The 24,739-nt window shown below is 37.8% G+C and overlaps 1 protein-coding gene and 2 long non-coding RNA genes across 3 annotated transcripts; 1 reads left to right on the forward strand and 2 right to left on the reverse strand.

The window, feature by feature from the left end:
- Window positions 1-932: 932 nt before the first annotated feature.
- Window positions 933-1,840, reverse strand: LOC113232112. The gene is made up of 2 exons (XR_003310598.1): window positions 1,789-1,840; window positions 933-1,040 (listed from the first exon to the last, which is right to left on the reverse strand). It is a non-coding gene; the product is annotated as an uncharacterized LOC113232112 (long non-coding RNA).
- A 1,209-nt stretch (window positions 1,841-3,049) lies between these two features.
- On the forward strand, window positions 3,050-21,394 carry LOC113232117. Its single transcript, XM_026466754.1, has 4 exons — window positions 3,050-3,119; window positions 12,523-12,729; window positions 19,687-19,872; window positions 21,130-21,394. The coding sequence occupies exons 1-4, from the start codon at window positions 3,050-3,052 to the stop codon at window positions 21,336-21,338; spliced, it is 672 nt and encodes a 223-aa protein (XP_026322539.1). The 3' UTR covers window positions 21,339-21,394.
- Window positions 18,352-18,845, reverse strand: LOC113232243. The gene is made up of 3 exons (XR_003310603.1): window positions 18,789-18,845; window positions 18,581-18,696; window positions 18,352-18,468 (listed from the first exon to the last, which is right to left on the reverse strand). It is a non-coding gene; the product is annotated as an uncharacterized LOC113232243 (long non-coding RNA).
- Window positions 21,395-24,739: the final 3,345 nt, after the last annotated feature.

Genomic DNA, 24,739 nt, shown 5'->3' on the forward strand with positions numbered 1-24,739 from the left:
CAACGTTTTGATATTATATAGAATTTTCAATCAATGTACTGCCATCTAGCGGTTAATTGCTGAACGACGACGAATTGGAGTTATTAATTTAGTTCTCCAAACAAGAAACGACCATATTGCAGGGGTATAAGCTTTACTTTCGTTTCTTGTAACAAAAAAATATTTCAATAAACAGAAAATTGAACATTTATTAAAATAAAACTTTCAAATGATATAAAATACCACCACGGATAATAATTTTGGTGCGACTATCATTTCTGCGCTCCAAAACAGGACAATGAGCAATTTTTCTACGGTTTTAGAGAATTTGTACAACTATATACCTTACAAAGCGAAAATGGCGGACTAAGTTCGTGTAGGCCTAACGAGACCTACTGTCGGAACGTACCACTATTCATCATTACTGTGACAGCTGTCGCTAGCGACCGCGTAAATTACTTCACAATTGTGTGTGGCAAATTATAAAGCGCCCCTAGCGGTCGCAAGAAGAAACAACATTTTGTACATTTTTTTTAATACATGAGACAAACAAATCGAGTGCCTGATGATAAGCTACACGCCTGTCCGTAACAGTTCCATTGTCACTCAGAGCTTTAAATCGCAAAGATCTGAGGGGCGCTGCCACTGCGCCCGTCGCCTTGAGACATAGTTGACAAGTCCCACGTGCCTGTAATTTCATCAGCACCCTTACCCTTCAAAACCGGAACGCAGTAATGCTCACATTACTGTTTGGCGGTACAAATAGGTAAGCAGCAGTTACTAAAGCGTCCTTGTAATCTCACAGAGGCACTGTACACAGAACACTTCTCTACGCATAACACTGCATATTTACTAATTAATTTACTTACATTCGCCAGTCTGCCATATTGTTTGATGAATGGATAATGAGTTATACAAGAAGTTTTCTATTTTTCTATGACATTCCAATTTTAACAGAAGCGGTGAGCTGTATTTCAAGTTTCCCTTGCATTGTACGTCACCTTTGCTAAATTCTTTGTACTTCCAAATGTCAATATCTGGAAGACCACTCATATAGAAATCTGTAAATAAGCGAAACCTGAGTTACATTGAATCATGCGCCGTGTATTAAAAACATTAACTCCTATTATATAATACTCGTATAGCCATGGTAGTCTAATGGGTTGACCTACCAACTACTCAAGCGGAGGCCGTTGGTTGGCAATTTATGTGCGATATTTAATTTGAAATTTGTCATGAGCTTTTCGGTCAAGGAAAACATCGTCATGAAACTTAGACATATTCCACTAGCACGTAGCTTCCCAGAGCGGACCCTACCAGTGTGCGCTGAAGAGTCCTAGTGGGCCTCGGAAGCAATTGGGGGTCGTTGATGCTGTTGATGTTGCTATTTTTTCCTTGTGATTTTTGGTGTTAACTTGATATATATAAAAGAAGTGTTTTCAATGATTTGTTGTTAAAAATTTTTTATCGCTCGTAAGTGAGCCAAGAAGTTTGAGAACCTATGCAATTAAATACGTGTTAAATATTTGTGGCGCGCGAGTGGCGCGTCTACGGCACGCGAACAGGTCACACAACGTAATGCTCGTGTGTAGTTTGCGAATCTTTCATAAACAGGCGCATTTATTTGCGGCACATTCCACAGATCTGGACGCTCCCTGAGAGACAAGGTTGTAATGTGAAGGTGTACTCCAATAGACGAATCTTGCGTATAGAAAAAAAGTTGACTCGACCGGGGATCGCTCGAATAGTGACACCATGAAAACCGATGAACTAGCCATTCGATGAATAGAAAATTCTTTTCATACTTACTTTTGAACAGGTCGGAGCATCCATTTATCGTGGCGTCGGGACTGCGGTCTGTAAAATATAGAATGAACATTATAGCAGATAGTTTTACAAGTCCACAGTACGATCAATTTGCCACGATATTTTTTTTTTATTAAAAATATAAGTGCGCATTTGACTTCCGTCTCACCTGTTGAAAAGTGACGATGAAGTCGAGATGGAGTATGCACACCTATATTCACTCTCGCCTTGAAAAGATCCAAATTATAACGTTCAGGGAACAAGTCCGTAGGCAGTTAATTCATGCAATTCCCTCGCACACTCTCTGCGATATATCCTGTAGAATACCGATAAGCAGGCAACTTTACGGCGGTGTCCAAGACTCTGCAGCTTCGCATCTACTAATTCCGGGTCACCTATAAGCCTCTTGACACTCTTGGCGATTGAGTCCAAGGTGGCCAGTTGGTATGTAGCAGAGCCATCCCATAGGTGGCAGCAGTACTCCATACACGACCGGACTTGTGCTTGGTACAGCTGAAGCAACTGTCCCGGTCTGAAGTAACGCCTCACCCTGGAAAGGATGCCAAGCTTTTTGGCTGCATTTTTAGCCATGGATTCTATGTATCTGCCGAAGTTAAAATTGGCGACAAGTGTAGTCCAAGTAAATCACGAAGAGTCGGTTTTGTAGAGAACCGACACGCTTGTGTTTAGGTAGCGTTATATTTGACAAGATTGGCATCGCCCAAATCGCAGATTGCCTTAAGTGTCAAATCCAAACGACTAACCAGGGATTCTCAACAAAACTGGATTATCTCTCCACTTGTAAATATGTGCGCACGCCATGTTCACGATTCTAAAAAATAACTAAAACTGAAAGCGACAGGTAGGTACACGATGGGTACATTTCAGTTTATCCGAAGCCACCATGAGAACATCAGTAATTAACGAAAAAGTCCCGTTGGAATGACTATCTTCGGTATCAGAATCGGCAGAATATGTCTTTCGAAACGTTTTTGCTACCGGGGACCTATTTATTATTATTAGAGCTATTCGTATTTTAGACTCAACTGTACGGAACCACGTCCACGTCATTGAATCACTTCCGGAGATTCTTCGGAGTCCGTGTGGACTCTCCGAAGAGACTCGCGTCACCCTACACGGATGCGTGTAGAGTGTTGCGGCGGAGCCTATGAACAGATCCGCCGCGGGGGCTGGGGAACATCCCCTGAACTTCACATTTGAGGGGATATTGGGAAGTTCGTTGCCCAGCATATAGGGGCTCGAGATGGAGGGCTCGTCTGGTGTTCGGCGAGCCTTACATTTGGAGTTAGGGGACCATTGTGTCTCCCTTCTAGGTGCGGCCAGCCGCTGGTGAAGGCGCGGACGAGCGATAGCGTACCCGTGCCTCCACCTCCAGCAGAGAGGAGAAACACCCCGGAGGTTTAGTGCGGTCGGGCTCCTCCCCTTCAGGGTTCAACCCAGTCCCACATATCCCCGGCTCTGCCCCCGTAGGGCCGGGATATCTGTACGCAGATTCCCTCGGGTAATTAAAAAAAGTCCGGAGATTCTATCTCTGTATCCTTCCTTGCATAATTAGTCGGAGCAAGTCGTATTTATCATTACGCATGATATGACCAAACCACTGTTGGTTGCATTTTTTGACAATACTCAAGACCTCTAATTTTTTATTCACAATCTGCAATACTCTTTCATTGGACACTCTATCCGTCCACGATATTTTAAAATTCTAGATACTCACATTTCAAAGGCTTCTAAGCGGTTGCTCGTATTTTAAGTTAAGATCCAGGACTCGACGCCATACAGAAGAACCGAAAACACGTAGCAACGTGTCAAACTCCTGGTAGAGATCTTCAACGATCGATTGCAGAGTCGATGACTCAGCTTCAGAAATGCGTTACGCGCTTGTTCTATCCGACATTTGATCTCCACGTTATGATCACGAGGTTTAGTTTGTTTTATTTATAAGCCGGAATCATTGCTGATTTCCGAAGTAAGTGTTATTTTATCATTTCAGTAAAAATAAATTATATCAGGGATTTGATGAAACTCTAGATTCGTTTAGAGTATTCGTTAAGCCTTGTTCTAATTCGTAAGAACGAAGCCGTGAACTAAAATTATAGTAATAGTAGTCTTACCTCCAGTAATAATATGAAACGAACAACACAGTATCAAAAGTTTTCGAAATATTGTAGTCATCTTTAAGCTTGTATGTTAACGCCAAAGTAGAACGGTGTAATGATAAATTTGAAATATTTACTAAATAGGTGATTGCTGAATACCTTGACCTTATATACATAGTGTGACTAAATAGTGCTAAATTAATTTTAAAACAATACATCCAAGAACGTTACTCATTTTGGTCTCCGTCGCAGTCGAGTAATAAACAGATCACATAAATACTTTTAGGCTCAACTTACACTGGCGCAGAGACCACACCAGACGTAGCACGGTGCCGAAAAAAAATTAATTTACCTCATCCAGAAATATGGATGTCCATATAACATAATAATTATAAAAATATCTTGGGTCCGGCTTTGATCGTTACTACAAAATATTTTGAATTCGCCAGTATACGTCCTTTCTTCTATAACTCGTGAACCCAACATTTTCGTTTTCTTTTTCTTCCATCAGCTTTTGATTATAATAAGATCGATATCAACCATTGTGTACTGTCGAGCACGAGCGCCATTCACGAATGTTCAAAAGTCTCTGAACTGGTCCAGCACTGAGTTGCGGGCGCGCTAATGCGAGTGTCGCCATGCGTTGTAGTTGAAAAACAGGACGCGACGCGTCGCGACTCTTCGACTCTACGCCAATGTGTGTTGAGTCTAATGGCACCATTCGGGATTTTCCCCAAACTCTAACTAAAAAACTACATGTTCATAATTTTAACTTTTGAAAAGTGTACCCTGGTTTAGCACTTGTGTGTTGTGTCATGGTATCAGAGGGACAAATAAGTGCCAATTGCGTTATCAACGGTACTCGCTCATGGTGCAAGTGGTTGGTACAGTTGCAAATTCAATTCAATTTCAGAACATCCCTTACTTCCGTTATCAAAACAAAAAGAAAAACATTTCGGTTAAAACTGTCAGAATATATATTTTTTGCATAACCTTAGATAACCTGGCACGGTTGTGCGTTATGGAAAATTCTAACATCCGACAACGACGTGAACAGCACTGCCGACTTCAGACAATGGGTGCCGTGAGCATAACCTGGTGATATAAAGAACCTTCAATTCCGTATCTTCGACATAAGTTTTGTTTATAGTGACCCTCCCTATCAACCTCTTGGTTATACGGGAAGAGCACTATAACCTATGCAAGCACAGAGACCTTATAAGGTCAGGTCCTGACACCAGATCAACCCATTTACACAGAAACCATCCGGTTCTCGAAAGGCAGTGCAGGCAAGGTACCGGCGCTGTAGGCACACTCACTTCCCGTCGCGCTCTGCGCAACTGACGGTTACCACCGCTGAGCCGTCAACTCTAAAGCCCAATACCAAATGTCATCTTTGGTGACGGAACTGTAAGGCACGCTCACTTCCCGGCACCGGAAAAACGGTCAGTTCCAAATATCTACGCTGCTGGAGGGATCAGAGTCTACTCGATCTACTAGTTCTTCCGACTATTGCCGGAGATGTCGGTCGTAGTGTCCTGTGACATTATTCGGACATAGATAAAGAACCTTCAGCAGGACCAAGAAGAAAACATTCTCTGGAGGCGGTTATTAGCGCCCTTAGAACCCTGGTCATCGTAATTCCACTTAAACTCCACTGAAGTTATAACACAAGTATGATAAATAATAAATAAATAAATATTAGACTACGTCACATACATCGCTCTGGGGCCTTACCATAAACTCTTATTACAGTTCAGTATAGGTTTGTAACGACAAAAAAGAGGGATGGTGATATACCTACACTTCATGTAGCGCTGTCTCACAACGATTAATTTTAGGTCCTAAACTAAGTCGTAATAAGAGTTCATGGTAAGGCCCCTGACCCATGAAAGTAAGTCTGCTAATTTTAAATCAACTCAGTTCTGTATCGATAGAGTGTAAACGGCAGATTTTGTACGTTTGGTATTTTGCTATAAGATAAGCTTGTCCGTAGCTAGCCTTCGAGCAACTATTCAACTGCCATTGCATTTTTTTTAGTATTCTTCTCTTCAACAGCTAGTCGATGAGACATCGATGACGTAGTCTACTAATTATTTCATATGGAAAAAAATTCACTTAATTTGAAGACTAAATTGTTATATTTTTAATAACAAAGATCGAACGCTTACAAAAAAATCATCGGAACGAACCAGCGGCCTCACGAATTTTTCTATGTGCTTGTCGTCGGAGTATTTAATTTACAACAACTTTTTAGCCGTAGCGCCATCTATGAGAAATGTAAGAAAGAATTTCGTCACCCAGGTACCTTTACAGCTACCAGCTCTGGCTAGAAATGTCGCTATTTCTTATGTGAAATTACTTCACAAGTTTGTTATAATTATTAATACAAAGATCAAACTCAGAAAAAATCCCGCCGGATTCAATCCCACGTCTTCTAGCATACCGTGGCAGACGCTATACCAACTAAGCCACGGACGAACCAGCGGACCTCACGAATTTTTCTATGTACTTTGTCGTGTGTTTGTATTTGGTTTTTCAACGACTTTTTAGTCGTAGCGCCATCTATGAGAAATCTTATGAAACTATTTCGTCATCCGGTTAGATACCTTTACAGCTACCAGCCCCGGCCGGATTTGAGTCGAAACTTCTTCTAGCAAACCGTGCCAACTAAGCCACGGAACTAACGAGCGGACATCACGAATTTTTCTTTGTTTCTTGTTGCAGATCTTTACTTTTGGTTTCTTAACGACTTTTTATGCCGTAGCGACATCTGTGAGAAGTTTATTTCTTCACTCAGAGAGGCAACTTTACAGCTACCATCGCTGACTAGAGATGTAGCTCTAATTATCATTGCACATTGGCTGATGCCCGCAACTTCGTCTGCATAGACTAAGTACCTCGAGTAGCCTATACTACTTACTTGAGATATAATAGGTTATGGGTTTTCCACACAAACTTTCTTCTCCTATTTCACCCACTTTATGATTTATTTTTGTGACAAAAAATGCCCTGTCCTTTTTCTAGCTCCCATCTATCTATATACCAAATTTCATCAAACTTGATTCAACGGTCTAGGCGTGAAACGTTTCAGATAGAATTACTTTCTCGTTTATAATATTAGTTTAAATTACACATGAAAATAGCTTAATAAATTCAAGTAATCTATTTTATTTTCATAATATACAGGTAAGGTACAATAAAAGCTAAAATACTAGAAAATAAAACTAGGATTAAATTACATGAACAAAATTGGGTCCCCGCGGCAAGGTGCCCAAGATACTGGCAGCGTTCCCTCTTTTTATGGCCATGCTAATGCGTTGGGCAAGGTAGCTGCCGGTCCTAGGGTTTCCCAGACAGTTTATTAATTTGTTAGACAAAATTTTGTACAGATGAAGGGCACCGGGACCCCACGGGCCAAAAGTTTCAACTCCAAAGTCTGTAAATAGATAGTCGGAGCCGAAATCCTGGTACATATTACAGATACATAAATAAAACTTATTGATGCAATTTTCTCACGTATTTTGGAATTTTTAACACGAACCTTACAATATTTGGAAAGAACAAGAACAGAACTAGTTCATGAGATTATCTTACAATGTTTAATAAAGACAGAGAAGTGCGTCGGCAATTGGAAATCCATTTTCAAGTAATAATTTGTTGACGATGTACACAAGGTCATCACGAAATTTAAAGCGACTTGTTTAAATCCCACGCCCAGTTGTTTAATTTGGTTCGACGGAATAAGTTATATTGCTCGTCTCAATTCTCTGACGTAATATTTACAATGATGCTCTTCGTCGCTTTGTGTGTCTTTATGGTTGTTGGCTTTGCTGCAGCCAAACCTCACGAACGAGGATGCATATATACATATTATGGGAAGATGTAAGTAGTTACAAAATTTTCTTGTACTTTTCCATTGACGGAATATACTTAAGTATTTTGTAGATCGTACTACAAAATTATTAGGAAGTTGTAGCAATTATTAGCCATGATAGCCTAAAAGTTTGACCTACCGTCTCTCGAGCAGAGGCCGTGGGTTGACATCCGGACTTGCACCTCTGCATTTATGTGCGAAATTTACCATGATTTTTTCGTGGTTTGATGTGTGTTGTGGGTTGATGATGTACTGCCCCCTATACGGCTGCGCTCCCACTTTTTTAGCAATAGAGCTCCTTGTGAAAGAGTTCGTCCAGGGTAGTTCTGCCACCTTACCTATTTCTACCGAAAAGCAGTAATGTCAGCATTACTGTGTTCCGGATTTGAAAGGTTAAGGGTGCTGGTGAAATTACAGGCACATGGGACTTGTCAACTTATGTCTCAGAGTGACGGGCGCAGTGGTAGTGCCCCTCAGATCTTTGCAATTTAAAGCTCTGAGTGGCACTGTAACTATTATGGACGGGCGTTTAGCTTACCATCAGGCGCACTACTTGTTCATAATGTGTAACACTAAGAAGTTTCAAAACCCCAGAACTAAAATTTCACTGTACAATGCGCTTTTAAGAAGTCACCTAGAGAGTGCTTGCGTTATTTGGACCCCTCATACGCCATTCGTTCTCAACGTATCGAGAGCATCCAGCGGGCCTTCACAAGACATCTTGCTTTTACAATGCCGAATTTTTCATATCCGTTAGCTGTACAGACGTCGTTTGGAATTTTACAGTGTGTGTTCATTACGGGATCGTCGAACTACTCTGGGGACCATGTTCCTTTCCAACATCATTAGAGGACGCATAAAATGTAATGAGCAGTTGGAATCTCTCCTATTCCTAGACAAAAGGTACGAAAGATTTTTTTGTATTCCCCCGTGTAGAACTAACCTAGGTCGGCACTCGCCAATTTACAACATACTATTAGAATACAACTTCTTCACCGCTTCTGTCAATATTAACATTTTCCATGACTCGCAACTAGGGCTCAAACTTGAGTTATTGGGCCACTTCATAGAGGGTCTTGTTAATACTGAGTCTTAGAGGTAATAATAGTACTGTGCGTTAACTGGCTAATTTAATTTTTTTTTTGTTAGTGCTAAGTATGGTATTATTGCCCTTGTCAATGCTGTGCATATCTGTAATGGGTCATTACATCAGACCATGGTCGGAAATGTAATATACAATTTGTTGGATGTAATAATGTACTACCTGGTGATGTGCCTAAATAAATAAATTAAGTAAATTTTATTTACTTTTTGTCTATATGCACTCGTCTCAAAGCGTTGGCTATGTAAACAGAGTTTGCAGTAGGACATAGCGAGATTTTAACCCAGTAGGGTAAAACAAAAACATGCGTTAATGCCACGGTTATTTACGTTAACACTTAGAATAATAACGCATAAAATGATAGTTTCATATCAAACGAACTGTCAGAAGTGAGGCAAAAATCAAATTTATGTAGGCGTAAGCAACTTGTATTTACATGAATAATATAAACACATGAAAAGTACATGGTAACAATAAAGAACCTGAACCTCAAAATTATACACGACTTTGGAGAACTAACGATGACTTTTTTAGTCAGTTAGTTCTCTGAAATAAGTTTAGTTAAGAACTTTTGAGTCCCGGCAAGACAATTTTTTTCAAATGCGTCCTGTATGATGAACAAGAATAATGATTCTCACATGAAACTAATGAAGGCAAATACTAAATATATTCCGTAAAAATAGCTTACATTTGTGAGAAATTCTGCAATCAATTCTCAAAAAATTACGTAATATAATTATTTTGAAACAGAATAGCATAATCTCAGTGCAGAGTACTAAAAAAACCGACCTCAAAAGTAAGTGGAATTACGTCTATTTGCTAAGTTTTATTGAAATATCCCCTAGTTCGCCACTATACAGGGCTAGACACTGGAGATAATAAAAATCGGTTCTCACTACTCAAAGTATATTGAGCGAAAAACGCCTTGAATTGGAGTAATAGCAAAATCAACCATTAAAATAATTGCTCCTAAATTAAAGTAAGGCGCTATTTATAAAAATGAATCTTCATGCGTGAACAGCGACCCTTCGAGGTGGATGCTTTTCTTCAAAATGAAATGGGACCACTATAGAAATAACCCCTTTCCAACAAAAAAAGAATCATGAAAATCTGTTCACAAATACCGGAGTTATCGCGCAACATACATACAAAAAAAAGAACATACAGACGAATTGAGAGCCTCCTCCTTTTTTGAAGTCGGTTAAATAATTAAAATTATAACAATAATAAACCATTTATTTCAAGCCATAGCCCATAAGATAATGGTGTTAGTTACAAAAGAAAACCTTAGAACTATGTTAGTATGGGCAAACATCCTCAGGTTAAAAATGGGGAGAAAAAAGTCCGTTACTTTCCAACATTTCCGTGTCTTGTTGCAACGAAATTAATTTTCTGTTTTAGTGAATATTTACATAAAAATACAAGTTAAAACGCTTTACTTCCTTGTGGAATGTGATGTTAGTATCTATTTTATGTTTGTCTGACGTATTTTTACACTCATTTACCGCACATTTCGTCATTTTTAGCTAAAATTCTTGAGCTATTCGCGGTGCAAGTTGACCTTGAGCACTGACGGCCCGCCCGCTCGTGTAAGCCTATTTGGGTCCCTACAATTTGCCTCACTTAGCGTCTTAGGTTTACTTAGGTTTCTATGCGTTATTATTCTAAACGTTAACATTGAAGTAATTTCTGAGATAGTAGACCATTTTAAACAAAATCGAAAGTAGAGGATTTGTTGGAATAATACGCAGAGTATGCTTTGAATACACGTCCTTTATTATGTATAACAAAAACTGTAGAATTCCAAATTAAACGTTAAAGAAAAACATTAACACCATATTCTAATACAAGACGGTTAGCGTCAACAATAACTCGTTACTAGGCAAACTAAACTAAGGTAGCATAGTTAGTGAACATAATAAGGCTTATATCGCGAGTTTTTATTTCTTAAAAGCAACGTGTTTTTTTCTAAAATTTATACTTTTCATATTATGATGTAAATATATCCTCCAGTCCCAATTTTTTCGTCCCATGAAATAATCCTTACATGAAACATCGATATACAAACATACACAAACAAATAATAGAAATTTGATCAGCTTTATTAATTTCTATGGCCAGGTCACACTTGACCGAAATTAACTATGCCATCATATTTTTAAACAATTAAAAGATAGTTTTATTACTTTATATAAAGCAGTTTTGTTATCTGTAAGCTTATTGTTAAGTACCTCTTAAAATAGGTCAACTAAAGCCTCTCTATGAATGTCATATTAAAGGTATGGGAGCGATTAATGTTAAAAATTTGGATATTTCTCGGTTCATTTTTAAAGATTTATTGATGTCGATTTACTCACTAGGTAAGATACTTTCACTATCGGTTTTAAACTTTTTGATATCTCTTGTAAGTATTTATGGAATATCGCTTGGGCGCAGATATTGAAAAATGATGCAAAACTCAAACTTGTGAGGCGGTAGGCCAAACTAAAGCTACCACTACTTCTTTATTAGGTGGCAGTGCCATATTTATTTATCAATTTACTGGATGTACGGGGTAACTCGAAACCAAAACTATGCAATCAGAGAACTCGCTACTTTGGATGTAACATGTAATGTACATTTAATATAATAAATATATTAATCGACAATAATATATGTACACAGATGGCGCAGGTTATCTAATATGTTATCTTGTTAAGGCTAAAGAGCAAGGTTGGGCAATACTTGCATTACTACATATCTAAACACAAGAATAAGTATTAATTCCACTCCTGTATAGGAGTGCTTAATTGGCGTGTTACGTAATACCAACAGTATGCGTAGTTGCACTTACTTGACCTCTGTACGTCATTTTTAATTAACTTGTGGTGAGAATACCAACTCAATATCTGTCGACCTTCATGAAGGAGGACTTTTGGCTTAAGGGTGTCATGTTCCGGTGTTTCCACGGACGACTCGGACACCCACATTGCGTCACACGTCGCGGTCCATACGTGTAAATAAATAGATAGTTTTTATTATATTGTTATGTATGTTAGTCATTGACTTACAATTATATGGACGTCGGGTCCGCGCTAAAAAGTGTCCGAACTTGTAAGGCGTTAAAATCGTATACAGAGCGTCAAACTCCGCTTTAGTCTTCATTTGTTCGACTGACAGCGCGATACTGCGATGCCATTACAATTTAAATTTAACGTTTTAGCTTTTTCATATTCCTTTACATGTCACTACGTTTAAATAGGTTGACTTGGGACATTTTTTTCGTGGTTTTTGTATTAGACCCGTCGTCCATTTATTTGTAAGTCAATGATGTTAGTCTATATATTTATTGGTCTTTTGTAACCTGAAAATAAATTTGAAAAAAAATTTAACTTTCTACGCTATGGTCGTGTCAATAATCTCGCGCAAACCCTCGAAGATCGTAGAAATTTGACATAATTCTCTACTTTGGAGTGCAAAAATGATAGTCATGGTCGCACCTGTAATATTATAGTAATTATATATTTTAAAACATAACGATATCGATTATTTCTCGTGAATTTGCTAACAAAAGTTGGCGACTATAATTAGTATGGCCAATGTGTTCTCTGCTTACAACGTATTCTGTATGTACAAACACATTTATATTTATTTCCCAGGTTCAGAAGAATGTCCAGAAGGCACTCACAGCTACTCGTTGGGATGCGACTTTTTGGTACCCGAAGCCACCTGCGAGAACCCAAAACCTAAAGCGGACACCCGCGTAATGCTTTGCGACTACTCAGCTTGCTACTGTGACGAACCCACTGTCCGGGACACAGCCTCCAACAAATGCGTCCCACTCGACCAGTGCCCCAAGAAGGAATAATAATAGTACATTGTGTATTAAGAACGGTAAATAAGAAATTAATAACAAGGAACTATTAGAAGCCCGAAGCCGAAGGCTGAGGGCATTAATAACTCGAGTTTTATTTTTTTACCGCCCGTGATACATATAATGTTTTTCATCACATTTGCGAGAAAATAAATACAATATAAATATGGTTCACAACACAACAATTTTGTGGATTTGGCAAATGGCGGGTATTTTTTTTTTTTAATTCTTCCATAGATAATACATCTCGAACTAAAATGTTGTAAAAAGCAAACACGCATTCAGTACAGCCATGATAGATTGCTAAAGAAATTGGTAAATTTTTATACAGAAAATAATTCAAATTAATTATAAGAAAGTCTTTATGTGGTATGTGGCTTTATTTAGTAATTAGTATTTATGTAGTATGTGGCCGGACTGCAATTAAATTTCTGTTTAAATAAAATTTTAAGCAAATGTTTTAATTTTGAACTTAAGTAACCTCCTTGCTTGAACCTGACCTAGGTAAGCTAAACTAGGAAGTATGCCGTATGGCTGTAATGGAAAGAAAAAAGGCCCGTGGTTTTATTTAGGGCATCATAGTCAAGTTAACTACCGTGCAATAGAGTGTCAGTGGATATGGTGGAATCGCAGTGATGGCATTCATTCATTCAATCATTAACGATCGATGTTGTATTACTAAAACTACAATGGAAATAACTTTTTAACCGACTTCAAAAAACGGAGGAGGTTCACAATTCGACTGTTTGTTTTTTTTTGTATGTATGTTACGCGATAACTTCAGTATTTGTAAACCGATTTTGATGATTCTTTTTTTGTTGGAAAGAGGATACCTCATACCACAGTCGTCCCATTTAATTTTGAAGAAAATCATCCACCTCAAGGGTTGGCTGTTCACGCATGAAGATTCATTTTTATAAATAACACCTAAATTTTATTTTATAGAGCAATTGTTTTAATGGTCGATTTTGCTATTCTCCAATTCAAGGCGTTTTTCTCTCTCAATGTACTTTGAGTAGTGAGAACCGATTTTTATTATCTAGAAAGAAAGAAAAGTATTCTCTCTATCTCCTGTGTCAAGTTCCGTATAGTGGCGAACTAGGGGATGAATCCGGGTTTGCGCACTTTCCGGTAACCGATTTCAATAAACCTTGGCAATTGGATGTAATACCACGTACTTTTGAGGTCGGTTTTTTAGCACTCTGTACTGAGATTATTATCCAGTTTAATCAGGAATTTAGTCTTCGAATTGAAATTACTTAATATTAGTGCAGTACGCCATCGATATGCCTACGACTCGCCATTGAAAAGCAGAATACCAAAAACTTGCAATGGCAGTTGAATAGTAGCTCGACGGCTACCCACTGACAAGCTTAACTTTTAGTAGAATACCAAACGTACAAATTCTGCCACTACGGTAACCTATCACAAAGTCGAACATTTTTTGTCCGAAATAACGTTGTTTCGAATTTTCATTACACCGAATTATAACGAAACAGTTGTTCTTTCAGGATATGTTGTTAGTTTATCGCAAAGACACGATTAGGTTCGGTTAAGTTAGGTTTAAAAGAAAAAACATTTTCCTCTCAAAATTACTTTCGAGTTTATGAAATTTCGATCAAACGTTATTTCTGGAAAGTGTCATTTCGGGCTATTGATAGGTAACCGCCATTTACACTCCATGGACACATAATTGAAATGATTTAAAATTAGGGCCCTGGCTGTTAGCTAATCTGTACATTAATTAGTGACAATCGCTCGGTGATGAACCACATCATAAAAACGACATTACCTAATTGATTTTAATTGTTTATCACAACGTTCTCCTTCTTCTTAGCGTGTCTACTCTGACGTTTATATTTGTGAGGACCAGTGCTCAACGACTGACACAGCATTATCAGTACCGTTATACAGTTTCTCGCCTGTATAGGTGTAGGGGCACGCAGGACAAGACAAAAGATGTGCCATAGTCTGGGGAGAGACACTACAAAAACATGCGCTCTCAGAGCTATAACCCCACCTGTGCATGCTCTCCTTGCTTCGGCCGACTTGGGTCCGCAGTCTATTTAAAGACTTCCAAGTGTGCCAAGGTAGATTATGCCTAGGAGGGAGGTGCTCCGTCAGCGGAATGAATGATACCGTGGGGTATCTCTCCTTCCAGAGATATATACGGACTTGATTAGTTTCCCCGTCCAGAGGGAATACTTCTTAATGAAGCTATGCCAACTCTTTAGCCTCTGGGTTACCGGTACGTACTCATTATCATAACGTTGAGATCTATCGTTATTGCTCATAACTGACGCATTACCTTGTTGTAACTAACGCATTTTGATTTTTGATAACTTTCGAAGTATTGGTACCTAGGGTGGTGAGTCTTAACAGGATCCCACTAGCCGGCACCGGTGGGTGAGGTTACATACCTAGGTTTTTAGTGAGCAGGCTGCCGAGGATCCATCGGGAGGGCTTGTATCGCCGGGTGGGTCAACGGAAGAGAGTCCCACACGTCGGATATAACCAGAAACAGAGACGAAATGTTATTTAACTTGTTTGAAAACTATTCTGCTACTGTAGCCAGCCCGAATTCGAAACAATTGACAGGTGTCGTCAATTGTTTCACTACAAATCGACCAATTGACTTGAGCTTTGCCATAAAAGACGAAAATTGCTAAATTACGTATTTACATTTAATTACCGATGAAATCTGATTACGTTTGCTTTGTAATTAGATGTTTTGCTGTTCTCACACCACCGAATGAAACAGCCTTCCCGCATTGTTAGATATATTATCTTTATTACAATAAACACAGATTATTTTTGGAATATACGGAGACGTACACATAGGTCAGTTGTTGGCTCTGTAATATTTCAGTTTTCTAATTTGTGGTTTCATCGCTTACGAGAGTTGATATTTAAAAATTATATAAGGCCCATTTGCCTGATGAGTTGCCAGGGATGGATGGTCCTTATTTCGTCTCTATTTTTCTTGTTACATACTCGATATGGTCCCACAAACCCCGCCTTATCATGTCCCGCGGCGGGACATGCGAAACGCATCTTCCTGCAGGAAAAAAAACCTAAAGTTTTTTTTATCAATAACTCTCATTAACGTTTAACTGAAACTAGGTAAGATACAAAAAAAAAACCGCTTACTTGGATTTAATGATTTTTTTTTGTGTAATATTAAATACAAATATGGATCACAGAGATAAATTTCGTCGACCCGGTGGGAATTGAACCCACGACCATGCTGCACCTTAGCATTGCTCTTACCATCAGAGCCACGAGTCCAGTTACCGAGCCGTCGAAATTCTCCTGTGTGTTTTTTGTTATAGATCTTTATACTGACTTGTCGGCATTCGTCACCGCTAGTGACATCTAGTGAGAGATTTTAGAATAACCTTCTTACCTCTGAGGCAGATGTCGCTTTTCGATGAAATGTGAAATGACTCCACTAGTGTTGTGGTGATTATTAAATTATATATATTATGAATGCAAAAGTAGAAAAAATTTGTCCACCCGGTGGGTATTGCACCAGCGTCCATGCTGCACCGTAGCATTCACTCTAACCATCTGAGTCACTGGTTCAGTTGCGCTTATATGGAGTTGAAGTCCTCTTTTACTGATTCCAGACATGTTAATATCTCAATTTAGCTAAATATGTCGATTATGTTAGTTATAAGGAGGGAAGGATGGTGTGCAAGGTTGCAAAATTGTTGTTTAACGCGAGTGTTTGTATAGAAACCTGAGCAAACGAAGGATTCTAACATTGAGTTACAAATAAATGGACGACGGGTCTAACACAAAAACCACGAAAAAAATGTCCCAAGTCAACCTATTTAAACGTAGTGACATGTAAAGGAATATGAAAAAGCTAAAACGTTGAATTGAAATTGTAATGTCATCGCAGTACTGTCTAATTTTGGTTGCTTCGCTGTCAGTCGAACAAACGAAGACTAAAGCGTGAATGACGCTCTGTATACGATTTTAACGCCCTATAGGTTCGGACACTTTTTAGCGCGGACCCGACGTCCATATAATTGTAAGTCAATGGATTCTAAGATAGAATCCTGAGCGTAGCGACGGTTTCAAGAGACGAGACACAAAACAACTTTGCTGCCGAGCGAAACACACAACTTTTCACCTCACTATAGCGAAGAAAATGGTAGATGAAAGAAAAACAGTTCAGCTATAACAAATCAGTTTTAATAAACAAAATTGGTTATCGTTGTCAATTTAATGTTTAACAACAGTAAGAATAAAATATACCAACGGATTTATATTACATAAACTAATCGCGTGTCAATTTTTTTTTCAACGAAAGAAAAAGCTAGGTGCGCCACAGTCCTATCGTCAAAATTTCCTATCGGAATATCGGATTTGTAACGAGAAAATTTTTTTTTTTTTTATAGCAACAAGCCCTAAGTTCCTAGAATCTAGTTAGTACTCACTGTGCACCGTGACTCGTTTGCCTGGCATGGACAAAAACTGTGACTACTTAGATAGAGATCATGAAGAATTATTTTAATAAAAGATTTAGTTTAGATTTGTGGTTGAACTTGAGCTCATTCAATTAATATTGTAAGAAAAACCATTATATTTTGTAAAACAGCTTATTTATTCACAACATGAACCACAATTTCAACCAAGCTATGATAACAAAGTCGTTACTTTCAATTCAAATAACGAATGTCTCACTCTCCTCGTTGATCCCTGACTTCTTGGTGACAATGACTGCTACTTACTCCTTTGTACATTTTTAACTTTTTTTCTGGTTGTTATGGTGCCGGTGATGTGTTGATTACATGTAAGTGTATGTTGTGTCAGGTGAAAAGTCGACTTTTACTCGCGCAAAATATTTTTTTCATTTGTGATAGCCGAAACGAACCCGGAACAGCTTCCTCGGCATCAGAGACCACCTCGAGAGTATATCCTTTCAAAAGTATTTTTAAAATCTTATTGTTAATAGGTCATACAAATTTTTGGGTTTTATATTACGCGTAGGAAAACCATTTAAAAACGCTTCTACCTATAAACTATTATTCAACAGTTACGTGCGAAGTCGGCTGGAATTCGCAAGTCCAGTTTGGAATCCGTATCAACAGGTTCATCAAAGTAAAATTGAAAATATGCAACGAAAATTTGTTAAATCCTTGGATTATAGAATCGGTCACCAGCACACAGATTATGACTCATCCCTTACATTCCATAAAATTAACACCTTGAAGCAACGTCGCGAGGTCGCTGACGTCACGTACTTGTTTAAAATATTATATAACATGGTTGATGCCCCTTTCCTATTGAGACAAATTTATTTTCGTGTACCTTATAAGCATGAAAGAACAAGTCGTAAAAAACCACTATTTGCCATTAAACCAAGTAAGACCTGCTATGGAAGTAATAGTTTGTAAAAAGAGCATGTACCTTATATAATAGCAAATTAATGAGTATAGAAATATTTGATAAGTCGCTATTAAGATTTAAAAACCACATCATTGAACTTATATAAAATAAAACTAATACTATGCATAAATAATGTTCAAACGGTTTTTGTGATTTCTTTGTTTTTTTTTGTTGTCTATTATTGTAGTGTGACTTGTCTTGTTGTATTTGCACTGCTTCCTCTTGTTTGCGTATTATGTCGACGGTTGTGAGGTATACAAATAGATTATAGGTTCTCCTAGTAACAAGTGAGCCGTCTTGAGTCTTGAGCTTTATAATGGAGTCAGGAGTCCTGCAGTAAAACAAATAAATAATGATTGGTGCTTAACATTTACGTAATACCATCAAAAATGTGTAATCTTTCTATAGTAGTATGTAGTAGCAGTGTAATATGTTGTTCTTACCTAAAGTTTCTGGTCTGCATACCACCCATTCTCATTCCTCTTGATAAAGTTTGACGCTCATATTTAACATCTCTGGATTTGATTGAAAGAATATTAATTGTGATTCATGTTATTGTCTGAAATGAAATTTACCTTATTAATATTTAGATTTTGTAATATTTATAGTAATGAATTAATTGTAATATGATTAGTTAACTATTGTGCTTACCTTAAGTGGAAACCATGTTCTCGTATGTTCTTTCCAATGTAAGCCTTTCCGGGGTTCTCGCATGCCGTGATAGCAATATTATTATTATAAATTGTATATAACACAAATTGGAAATAGCTGAACTGGTTCACTGATGGATTGCAAAGACTATACTTCTTTTTATTTAACATTTTTTTTTCTCATTCAATGCATTGTTAATAATTATTTTTCAATTCAATTGCGACTTGTGTTCCGTTACGTAATGACACGACCGGTCCTGAGCGCAGCGAGTTACCTCTGTGTGCACTCTTGCAGTGTTCGGAAGACGAAATACGCATTTGCTGAATATGTTTGTTCTGTTCCGTTGTTCCTGTGCACGTGTTCTTTGTGTTGTATGTGTTATGTCTATATGTCTGTGGCTATATCTATTCATACCTTGAAATTGTTTATCATAGACCACATACATACTTTTATTTCTTCCGTGTTGTTTATTGTGTATCAGATTGTCAGTTTACCTACTTTTTGGGACTATGGGTTTATATATAAGTTAATTTTAAAATATGTATTTTTTTATGTGTGTAAAAAAAAAGTCGGTACACAATTGACGGATAAATGGGTATGTACACTGACAATCTGAGGATTATCCTCGATTTCCATGGATTCAGATTCTGACTGGGTAACAATGGGACCACCACGAGAACGCATACTATCAAACAAAAAAAGAATTTTCGAAATCGGTCTATAATCTCACAAACTTTATTTTAAATTAACTTGTAGGTGCAACTGATTGTAGTTAATGATATTGTCTTATAATAGTTAATAGCGATCGAGTAATGCGTCATCATTTAAAAGTCCATTTTCAAGTAATGGTTTGTTGACGATGTACCTACACAATGGCGGCGGTCACGGAATATAAAAGACGACCTATTAAAATTCCACGTCCAGTTGCTTAATTTGGTTCGACGTAACAAGTTGTTTTGCTCGTATAAATTCTCCCGCGTAATATTTACTATGAAGCTTTTGGTCGCTTTGTGTGTTTTCGTGGTTATTGGTTTTGCTACAGCCAAGCCTCACGAACGAGGGTGCATCTATATTATGGGAAAATGTAAGTATCGAGGTCTTAGGTTTTCGCGATTATTACACATAGGAAATGAAACTATTTCACAGTCAACTGTGGCCATGGGACCTGTAAAGGGCCCGACACGTCGGTTTCTTTGAAAAAACAAATATACGCGATTTAAATCCGGAAAAATACTTTATTTCTTAAGATGTAAGTAGAACATTTTCTGGTATTTTTCCATTGAAGGAATATACATAAGTATTTTTCATCACACTTGATGCAAAATAAAAGCCTTGGGCCTTTTTTCTTCTCATTACACGACCTTGGCTGTAATAATCTCAGTACAGAGTACCTACTAAAAAACCGGCCTCAAAAGTTCGTGGAATTCATCTATTTGCCAAGTTCTATTCAAAATCGGTTACCGGAAAGTGCCCGAAACCGGATTCATACCCTAGTTTACCACCCTTAGAGGTAGAATATTATTTTAAAATTTAAATGGGACCAATACTGAGGTACCCTCTTACCAACAAAAAAAAAGAATTTTATACTTATCGCGTAACATTCATATAAAAATACAGTCAAATTAAGAACTTCCTCCTTTTTTGAAGTCGGTTAGTGAGAAGAAAAAAGGCCCGAGAGTTATATTTGCGGCATTATAGTCAACCTAGCCTGCATGCAATCACACTATTAACTCGCAAATGTAAATTATAACATTGTATGCTTCACGGGAGCGGTACGGGAATTACGGGCCGTATTAATAATTATAACAAACTAGAGGAGTAATTACACAAAAATAATTGAATATCAATTCAATAAAAATGTACGAATTTTATGTTCATTTACATAAATTAGGTCGTTAAATAGTCATTAATAATTTAAAGCGATGTCTTTATCATTAACAAAAATCAATTACTGAGTAACAACTTTTTCAATTAGGGAATTTTTTAGTTTAGTAAATATTTTTTTTTCTTTTTGTTCATCTTTAATCCGCCTTCCCCTTTCCATCATCGGGGGACTAGACGTGGGCTGGGGTTGTGGATATTCCCCAGATTCGCACTCCGCGTTTCACTTTCACATTTGTATGGCGAGCGGCTCGGGAGTAGAATTCCCTGCCTGCAGACTTGTTCCCCGAACGCTATAACTTGGACCTTTTCAAGGCAAGAGTGAATAGGCATTATTTATGTGCGCATGCTACATCCTCGACCTCATCGTCACTTTCCATCAGGTGAGATGGAGGTCAAATGCGCACTTATTTTTTTATAAAAAGAAAAACAAAGAAATAAGTTTTTATTTATTTCCCAGGTTCACAGGAGTGTCCAGAAGGCACTCACAGCTACTCGTTGGGGTGCGACTATTTGGTACCCGAAGCCACCTGCGAGAACCCAGAACCTAAAGCGGACACCCGTGGAATGTTTTGCGACTTCTCAGCTTGCTACTGCGACGAACCCACTGTCCGGGACAAAGCCTCCAACAAATGCGTCCCTCTCGATCAGTGCCCCAAGACGGAATAATAACAATAATTTGTATTGTGTTACTTAAGCAATGGTTATAAAGTATATTAGTAAAACTATGGGGTTTCAATTCATATAAATTAACTTTGGATATAATAAAAAATAAGAAGCATTGAATCGCGAAAATTGGAGGTGTCACATTAAATAAGAAGTATGAAATATAAAAAAGAAATGCAGAACTAGCTATATTGAAATTCATTTACAATCATGAAAATTAGTCTTAATATTTAATTGTGCCGTTCATCTTAGAAGAAAAATGATTGTGTCGTTGAAAATCTAACAAATCGTCGCCTTACTTCCTCAAACTCGGAACTTAAAGCACAAAGCTGAAACTGAAATGCAAAAAAATTTATTGTGTACACAAATTTTGCAGGCCGATTTGACATTACATTTCCTTCATATTCACACATGGGCTTTTACCTATTCTTAAAGCAATGCACCCCAATTAACACCCTTGATAGGAAATTTTAAATAAATAGAAAGTTTTGCCTTAGAATAATAACGCATAGAAACCTAGTCCGCACACGCTAAGTGAGGCAAATTGAAGCGCTCCCAATGGGCCTAGTAGTCAGTGCTCAAGGTCAACTTGCACCGCGAACAGCTCAAGAATTTTAGCTAAAAATGACGAAATGTGCGGTAAATGAGTGTAAAAATACGTCAGACAAACATAAAATAAATTTTAACATCACATCCCATAAGGAAGTAACGCGTTTCAACTTGTATTTTTATATAAATATTCACTAAAACCGAAAATTAACCTACTACTAAAACTAGCCTACATGAATTTGATTTTTGCCTCACTTGTGACAGTTCGTTTGATATGAAACTAGCATTCTATGCCATTGACTTACAATTATATGGACGTCGGGTCCGCGCTAAAAAGTGTCCGAACTTATAGGGCGTTAAAATCGTATACAGAACGTCATTCACGTTTTAGTCTTCGTTTGTTTGACTGACAGCGAAGCAACCAAAATTAGACAGTACTGCGATGACATTACAATTTAAATTCAACGTTTTAGCTTTTTCATATTCCTTTGCACTACGTTTAAGTAGGTTGACTTGGGACATTTTTTCGTGGTTTTTGTATTAGACCCGTCGTCCATTTATTTGTAAGTCAATGTTATATGCTTTATTATTCTAAGAGTTTGGCCATCTCCTGAATAATCACTCTTTATAAATCGAAATGGAAGATGTCCTTTTTGATTTGTTAGTTTGAAATCAATACTGTATAAATGGCACTTCTTTGTTTTGTTCTCAAAACTAAGTAACATTTTAGCACTGGCTTTTTATTTAAAATATTAAAAATGCTCGGAAATGTTTGCGTTACTTTCAAAAAACAGACACGGAAAGTTTGTCATTTATGGACCACGCGACTTCTTCGTTCTTCCCGGCCAACGCCTGCAAAGTATGAAACTCCAATCTTGTCCTCTTCTCTAAACTTTTAAATCTACCTACTAATAATGAACTATGTAAACAGGCAAAAGAAACTCAGACAGCCAACTTCCCAGTGTTCATAATTGCGAGAATTGAAAATACCTACCTGTACCTCGTACTTAAAAAAAATAAATAGAAAATCATGGTAACATAAAAACTAAAGTGTTTTGGTATTTACCGAGTTCTTTGGTTTTCGCGATTGTTACACATAGGATATGAAACTATTTTCCCGGATTTAAATCGCGTATATTTGTTTTTTCAAACAAACCGACGTTTCGGGCCCTTTACAGGACCCATGGTCACGGTTGACTGAGGTGGTACAGTCTTCAACCAGTTTTGTCTAATATTGATGCAAATTTTTTCACTATAAACGTCTAGAAACGTCGGTTTGTTTGAAAAAACAAATATACGCGATTTAAATCCGGAAAAATAGTTTCATTTCCTATGTTTTGGTATTCTTGTGATTTTTCGTGTTTTTCGTATTTTGGTGGCGAAAATGACTGATAATGAGAAGAGCGATAACGAAATTACAGTAATAGATACACATTCAAACACATCATAAGACGTTCAGCAGAGTATTATTAATGTGCTGGAAAAGAAAATATTTTAGCAATTTTGTCTTAACACGTTAAATATTACTTTTAATAATCTGGCTGGCGCTCGTCCTTGTAACTCATAGGTACTCGTCCAGCAATCCCTTACTTCCCGGTCTCTGCAATAATGTACTATATGATATTGTATTTAATAATCACCGCCTAAAAAGAGCAATAAGCTTGACAATCTGTTGACCTTTTTGAATATCATTACAATTACATCGCAGGTTTACTTGGTACCATCTTATTATCAGTATTAAAAATCAAAATAAGCGTCCGAATTAGCGGAGTTACGAGTGACATACATTTAAACGCTCATTTTCCGACGCCAAAGCGTCTCTTCAGTTCCCAATAACCTAAGCGGCTGGAGAAACCGGAGGATGTCTAGCTCATCCTCTATTAGCTCTCCAGGTTAATGCCAGAGATGCCGCCGGTAGTAGGGTCCTGCGACAATGTCACAATGTCCGGATATAGCTCTCAACTTAAATGGTAACTCACGTGCGCAGCGCGTCTCCTCGTCTTGACCAAGACTAAGACGCGCTAGCTGCGCGCGGGATGAACACCCCGACCACATACTCATGCTACCGGGGCAGACGAATGTGTTCATCCCTACAACTAACCAGAAACCCTAGCGAAGCCATACCCAAGTCCAGGTCCACCAGAGACGCCCTTAAGTTAAGTGGCAAAATGTTTTTTTGGAATGTGATCAGAAACCGTAACCCAGTTTTAGAAAATTGAAATTATTTAATGATATTTCAGTTACGCATCGTTAGGATAAGTTCCGATAAATTGAACACGTTAAATAATATTAGTTGTTTTTAAAATAGAATTTTGTGCTCTATCTTTTGCTATTTAAAACGGATATTTGACCATTTGTCACTTGCCCGCTTTTTAGTTAGTGGACAGCAGTATTGATCCATCTCAGCTATCGTCCGAAAGAGGCCATTGGCGCTGCCTCGAACTCCACGCATCAGAGACGATGGTGCCCGCTTTCACAGTATGGCGCTGAAGTCATCCACTCGCGTCTCGTAATATACAAGAGATATCGGAATCAAAATTAATTAAAACTACAGATCAATAATAATCGTTTCTAATACATGCATTAGTGTCACTCTCCTGATCTCCTTGTGGAAGAGTTGGTCTAGGGAAGAACTGCCGCCTTACCTATTTCTGCCGCCAAGCAATAATGCGAGCATTACTGTGTTCTGGGTTTGAAGAGTCAGGGGTGCTGAACTTACAGACACATGGGACTTTTCAACTAAAGTCTCAGAAAAATTAATTTGTACTAATAAAATCCATTATTACAACGACCTTAAAAAGATTCCGTCCAAATTAACCAAGTCAAAACAATCTGTCTACATAATAGAAGCACTA

Source organism: Hyposmocoma kahamanoa, unplaced genomic scaffold, assembly GCF_003589595.1.
Source record: "Hyposmocoma kahamanoa isolate Upper Pololo Valley unplaced genomic scaffold, ASM358959v1 67, whole genome shotgun sequence".
Lineage (NCBI taxonomy): Eukaryota > Metazoa > Arthropoda > Insecta > Lepidoptera > Cosmopterigidae > Hyposmocoma > Hyposmocoma kahamanoa.